The 7,074-nt window shown below is 34.2% G+C and overlaps 1 protein-coding gene across 2 annotated transcripts; it reads right to left on the reverse strand.

Annotated features, from left to right (window-relative positions):
* Nucleotides 1-210: 210 nt before the first annotated feature.
* LOC139839771 (protein argonaute 4-like) lies at nucleotides 211-5,997 on the reverse strand. 2 transcript variants are annotated; one of them, XM_071829923.1, is made up of 22 exons: nucleotides 5,758-5,997; nucleotides 5,403-5,608; nucleotides 5,097-5,306; nucleotides 4,542-4,678; nucleotides 4,356-4,453; nucleotides 4,179-4,276; nucleotides 3,925-4,093; nucleotides 3,716-3,832; nucleotides 3,522-3,629; nucleotides 3,352-3,414; nucleotides 3,142-3,255; nucleotides 2,862-3,045; nucleotides 2,643-2,755; nucleotides 2,432-2,569; nucleotides 2,152-2,282; nucleotides 1,934-1,999; nucleotides 1,627-1,690; nucleotides 1,428-1,539; nucleotides 1,211-1,284; nucleotides 959-1,053; nucleotides 810-841; nucleotides 211-680 (listed from the first exon to the last, which is right to left on the reverse strand). In XM_071829923.1, the coding sequence occupies exons 1-22, from the start codon at nucleotides 5,986-5,988 to the stop codon at nucleotides 499-501; spliced, it is 2,742 nt and encodes a 913-aa protein (XP_071686024.1). In that variant the 5' UTR covers nucleotides 5,989-5,997; the 3' UTR covers nucleotides 211-498. The 2 variants fall into 2 exon arrangements, with proteins under 2 accessions (XP_071686024.1, XP_071686025.1); XM_071829924.1 differs by having other exon boundaries at nucleotides 511-680; nucleotides 959-998.
* Between the last annotated feature and the right edge of the window lie 1,077 nt (nucleotides 5,998-7,074).

Genomic DNA, 7,074 nt, shown 5'->3' on the forward strand with positions numbered 1-7,074 from the left:
AAGAAAGGGAAAAAATATTTTAGAAGGGCAAAAAAGCTTAATGTCTAATTATGCCGTACTCATTGGATGAAAAGTTGATGTGTCTGACGTTGAATGGGGTGCATTTAGACTTTGAGCTACCCTTGAACTTTTCGAACTTGATTCATTAAATTCGTTAAAATCTCTGTTCGAGTCGAGCATTTAAGCATTATATTCTCATGTTATGGCCATTCGTACTGTACTCCAAACATACAACTCGTAAAAGTTTACCCTTGTCAAATATTGGGTAATCTTCAAGTTAAAGACTAATTCTGGTATCAACAAGACAACAATACATCGACAAGACAACAAAGAAAACATGCACATCCAAAACGGTAGTATTTAGATCTTGACAAGCATGCGGCATCCAAAACATTCACAAAACGGCCTTGAGTTCAACTCCGTGAAAGGAGCTAGGCCACAAAACATGCCTCCACTATGTACAAACTACTATTGTCTAGTAAGTTTATAGTAATAGATTTAGCAGAAAAACATAGAGTTGCAGACATTCTTCTGCAATTTCGGTAGCTGAGGTACTGGCACTGCTCCGGCAGACGTAACACCAGTTCCACCATGGCTTGAAGATGTCTCCGAGTGGTCCTCAAACTTTATGAACTGAGACATCTGTGTTGCTGCTAAATGAGCATAGCAAATAGGTGCAACTGCATAAAACAAACAATATATAAATCAATAATACTGTAATAAATAAAGTGTAATAACAGCCAAAAAAAAAGTTACATATATTGTTGGCCAAATTCACATTTAAATGTTGAAACAAAATATAGACTTACCAACAGAAATTGCGGTGGTGCTTCTCTGGTAACTGTAACAATCCAAAATTTAACAAGGAAAATTTAGATGATGCAAAATACAAAGATTCATCGGTCAATATAATTAGAAATTAATATACAAAGATATACAGATAAATACATAAACTTACACATATGACAAAGAGTGTACAAGCTCCTGAAGATCATCAGCTGAAAACCCAATTTCATCATACAACACATGGTAATGTGTGGGCCTTGTCGTCCCCTGATAATCAAATAATAATAATAATTCATGTAATAAGAAAAACATTCTAATTTGATTGATCAAAAATCAGAACCTTTCTTCGTAATTTTGACTCAAACTTTCTACTTATTAACTCAATGATTGATGATAAGGAATAAAAGAAATTGGTAAAACTTACTATCATCCCAGCATGCGCGCACATGTAGAAATCATTGTTACGGGGATGACACACCTTGTTATCAATCACCGTTCCTGTAACAATTGAATCAAAGTTGCTTATAATGCCCACTTGGAATAAAATTTTAATTCAACATTTTAGATACGTGAAACAGATTTATTTTGGCATAATAATAACTATTGTGAAATCATTTGAAGTTGCAGACTAGAAGTAGTACCAGGTGGAACATTATCCGGAGATCCTGGCTGGAAAAACTTAGTGTGGTGATTCTTTTGGGCAATTATCACAAGAAATTTAGGGCACCAATTTTCATCCAGAAATTTGCATGCCTGCACCATTATTAAATATTACTACTATATTATAAAGGTTATATCATGCTAATAAAATGATTGTATGGACTGTAATATTGGCCAAACCTCGATAATTTGGTCCAATTCGATGTTAAGAACTTGAGAGAACTGTGACTCACTAACACCATCCCTAAGAATCAAACAACAAACAATTAATTGAACTTTAAGTAATCTTGATGAACATTCAGTGACTATGACAGACTTAACCGATGAGACCGGTCTCTTATGATCTTTTGTAAGCAAAGTAACAAAACATGTTTGGAAAACCTATTTCTTTTATACTAGAAAAAAAAATAAAAATAAAAAATAAAAAAAGAAAGAAGATAAGTTAAAACTGTAAAATTGAAAACCACAACATAATTGAAGAATTTACCTAAAGATAATGATCTGCTCGGGCTTTCGCTGGGCTGATGTCACATAGTAGTCAAGGAGAAGCTCCCTGAATAGAGCAAAAATTTAACAGCAACTTAAGATCAATCATAAATGTAAAGTAGTATTCTTTTTACAGTTATGACTATAGCACTTTAGCATCTGTAATCCGTATCGCAACACCTTCTGAGGGTAAAAAAGTAAATAGGAAAGAAAATTCACCTCATGATGCCTTCATCCTCGGTGTCAGAAACTTTTTTAAACAAAGAGTCTATCATTTCCACTTTTGGGGACTGAGTACGCACAGAAGCTCGATAACGAGAGATCAAGGGATAGTGACGTGAACTAACAACCTACAGAAAAAGAATAACTTACAATTTTTCATATGAAAAAAGTACTTGGTATATATATAATGTACATACATATATATGTATATATATGCATATATATGTGTGTGTGTGTATGTAGTGTGTGTGTGTGTGTATGTATAGGTAAGGGTTACCGCAGCAATTGAGGGGACATCAGACTGTCCAGGCTGGCCATGTGAAACGTCCATACCAAGAATGATGGTTGGGGACTTGGATACAATTGGAATAGACCGGTTAACCTCAACGGCTAGCTTAGAGTTCAATCCACCGAGCTGTTCATGCAAAAAAGGTCCAAAATTTAGCATTTTTTTCCTTTTTCGTGTGTTGTTCTAATGCTGACCTCACCTTAGCGTTAATCTTCAGCAGTACATTTGTTAAATACTGATCATTGACCTTCATGGGTGCAATGCATTGAGTCACGGTGCCATAATCAGCAAGACTCGTTTTCTTCCAAGGACCTTCAACATCGCATAAAAGTTTACCTTAATAACATTAGTACGATTTACAACGATAATAATAATAATAATAATCTAAAACAGTAAGTGTAGATGAATTGACACAGACCATAGAGATCAGAGTTCTTTCGCTCCGGCAACAAGCAAAGTAAAAACTGTGGAGCCCACCTATTTTGACAAATTTCAGCAAGTTTAGACTTAATGTATTCAAACATCTTCTCAACTCTAACAAGTGGTGGGGCCCGCCTATTTTGAGGACTTTCCTCAAACACCTCGAAAGGATCTTCAATTTTCTACAAATTTCATGAAAACATTTTTGGTTAGTCGAAGGTATTTCACAAAATTAACCAAAAAAAAGTCTCAAAAATATTAGAATGAAAAGAACATACAATTCCTTTCAAGCCTCCACATTTGATCAAATCCCTTACAAGTTTACGGATGTCACATCTAGCAGAGAAGTTAACAACTGCCCATTTGGTGATAGTTGTGGGATCCACAAGTTTCTGTATTTCAATAAAAAAAAAAAAAAATTACTCACAAATTTAATCACGAGTCTATCGTTTAATCATAAGAGAACATTTCCAAAACCAAAAAACAACCTTGTTGTTAAAGTTCCAGCGACCATTTCGCGGAAAGAAATCTTCACCATTCCCAACTTTCAGCTGGAAAATAATAAAAGTTACATCAACCAAACATAACAAAAAAAAAAAAAAAAAAAAAATAATAATAATAATAAAAAAGATGGAATCTTTCAAGTCTGTCAAAGTACCTTTGGTGCAGGAAGAACTCTTCCTTCAACTTGTGTGAAATTGTTACTAATCGAAATGCCACACGATTTCAGCAGAGGCTCAGCATCATAGTTATTGAGTTTTAAAGCCTGAAAAATACACAAATCAATATCTTTAAATAGCAAAAGAAAAACTTTTTACTTGATAATATCAGTTGGAAGTTGTGGAGTAGTACATCAGTCAAAACCCTCATTCTTTCTTGTGGCTTTTGGCGGGATTTTTCCACCAAACTGGCTCGTTGCATTGTATTGAGTGATTTTGTATAGCGTTGCAAGGAAACCAACGAGCAGAACTACACATAATTCAATTACAACCTTATAAGTGAAATTCATAATATAAACAAAAGATTATCAATCTCAACTAAATGAAGTCTCATTGTTGTACCTCGATAGGGAGAAATATTGGCTTTTTCGGCTTCCCAACATTAATGCAGGGTAGCTCAGCAGAATAGCGCAAATTAACTTTGCGAATATTAACAAAATAATCTTGAACAGTGATTTCATCTGTACTAAATTCACCATTATCGTCTTTGGACTTTTGCCTCAATGAAAACCTACAAAAGTCATCAACTTTACTTGATATTTTGTTTTTGCTCCATCAAATCAAAATTAAAATTAGAAGTAGGGGCGAAAAAATACAGCTGCTGATTGCAGGGTTTTTCACTCAAACCAGTTATCTTGTATTCAGCATTTGTCTCATCGTTCTTGATCCTAAGGTTCTTTAGTGTACGCTTTGCCTGTAAACAAAATTAGAAACAAAACATACAAAATAGCACCTCGGTATATAATTATGGAACTGGTTATATTAAATATTACCTTTGCCCAGTCAATGGAAAGGGGATTTGTAACATTTTGGTTAGCAATCAGAAAATCAATTACCGGCCCAGGTTGGATAATCATGGTGGTAGATACATCTGATACAAATTATAAACCGTGGTTAGTAATTAAACCCTGATTAGTTTGATAATTTCAAGTGGGCATTAAATTAAATTAAAGGTTTACCTATGTTCAGGGATAGACCACCCTTAGATGTACGAAAACTTGAATGGAATCCACGGCAGCCAAGAACACCGCCTCCCACATCAGCAAAGTTCTTGACATCATTGTGAAAAAATGATTGACGAACAAGAAGACATCCCCTGATTATTCAATTAGAAAGAGTTAAGCAAAAGAAATGAACAATAATTCAGTATTATACCTCTGCTGCTACTTAACAATAAAATATCAAATCCCTTTTTGAGAGATTAAAATAATACATTGATGGTGTGAATCAATTAAGGTAAACTATTGAAATACATCAATGGTAAACATTATTAATTAACTAATTAAAACACATTAAGAACTTCTGCAAGTGTTTGCATATATGTAACAAATAAAGCTAACCCAAACAGTCCCTTAGGCGTACAAAATTCCTATTTTAGTTGTCAGTTAATTGTAAACAAAAAAAATTGAGGCTAACAGATTAACCAGAAAACTGTCAAAATGAAATGGGTCAGTCAAATAGTCAAAGATGTAACGGAAAGCTATAAGTACTAGAATTCAAACATTTCAACTTACTGTTTAGCAGCATGTTGCCTTAAGATAATATCAAGCACCCTCAAGGCTTCTTGTGAGTTTTCCGATTCCTGACCTCGTAACGCTTGTGCAATTGCTTGCATCGGGATTTTAGCTGCGAAACTCAACTCGACTTTAAAAGTTTTGGATTGGTATGATCGGCGCACACGTTTCTTGTCTGCGTCATTATCCGGGCTTGCATTTCCATTGTTTCTGAATATATAAAAAAACGTGCAAGACTTTCATTGTTTCCAACTATTATACAACTCTAAAAAAGGCACTCCATTTTTTTTAACTAATCAAAGATACCTGTTTGACGTGACATTATCGAGTACAATGGTGAACTCGAGTTTGTTTCTTGGAAGCGCACCAACAGTAAACAAACTTTTTTCCCCATCGTACGCGAATTCTTTTCCGTCTAATTCGGAGCGGTACGTTTCATGTACTTTATCGAGCACTTTTCGTCCAATACCTTTCCCATCGGTAGGACGACCGTCTTCATAGAAAAGCGCCACCTGTTTCGCAAGATTACAAAACTTGTTTCAATACTAAGCAAAAAATGTCAGCTGAATGCCATTTTTAAACATTAACTAAATAAGCAACTGATTGGTGAGATATATTGTATTAAAGTATTAATTAGCTAATAGATGAGCATACAACATACACTGTAGTGAAAGAAGTGGCCATCAACATTAGAAACGTTGACTTTAAAGTGATTGGTCAACAGCTGTGCTTTTTGACCTTTGGTGGCCAGACTGCGTCTAGCCATGGGGACCCGCATGACCTTCTTCTTGACGGGTTCAGGCTCAGCTTTGATTGGAACGACGTCTTCAGTGACAGGTGGAGGTGGTGGTAAAGCATCTGTAACCCCAGTGTTGCCATTTTCCGAATCCATATTTGATTACTGGAGATAACAAAGAGAACATGGGTCAAAGAACAAATCAACACAAAAGTAAACGATCATTTAAATTTAAATAATTTAATAACTGCAAGTTTTTTAACAGAAATATAATACACCAAAATCAAAGATTGTTACTCATCACAAACCTACAGAAACATTGTGCACCAGAAATCTTCATACATAATTCATAAATTCAAAACCATCTATCAGAGCGGGCGGGCGCACATTGTGAGAGTGTATATGTGTGTATATCTATATATGTAAATGTATATAAGCAAACAAATTTCAAACCATTAATTAGGGATGAACAAATATAAGCAAACAAGTATATGGTGAAGAATATACCCAATAATATAATAAACATATACTCTACATTATATGTATATATGTATATGCATTATTAATCCATCATACCACAAAAACAAGTCAATAAAGATTCATGCATATTAATAATTAAAAGCAACTAAAAACTTGAATATAAAAAATAAAACAGAGTAGGACCTGAATTAATTCACAAATAACAGCAAAAACAATGATAACTACCAATTTGTTTTTATGAAACCAAGAACAAAATGGTGACAACCAAAGTAAGCATTAAAGATATAACAGCAAAGTAAACCAGTGAATACTGCAAAAATAATTAACATAATATAAAAAAACCAGAAACTGAAGAACCCCAAATTGATAAATGATAGCTAACATGTAGTACTTGGTACACTTGTACATGTTAGATGGATGTCCAAAATTGACTCACATTTAAATGTGATAGTTTATTATTTGCATTGAAAACATGTGGGTTGCTAGAAATAGTCCAAGACAAGTTTGATTTGGCATGATCACAAGTCTATGTTGGCATGTTTATCATAGTTGCTTTCACATGGAGGTAGGTGTGTGTGGCCTGGAAGTATCCTAGCAAGTGTATGCATGTAAATGTTTCATGTATAAATAGGTGTTTCATAGAGAGAGTTAAGATCATCCACAAAATAAGATCACAAAAGGAAAAACACAGTTGATCGATAATATCAACGGAGAGTGTGTATTTGTGAGGTTGAGAGTTTTATTCTTGTAAGGAGTGTAAAA

Source organism: Rutidosis leptorrhynchoides, chromosome 4, assembly GCF_046630445.1.
Source record: "Rutidosis leptorrhynchoides isolate AG116_Rl617_1_P2 chromosome 4, CSIRO_AGI_Rlap_v1, whole genome shotgun sequence".
Classification (NCBI taxonomy): Eukaryota; Viridiplantae; Streptophyta; class Magnoliopsida; order Asterales; family Asteraceae; genus Rutidosis; species Rutidosis leptorrhynchoides.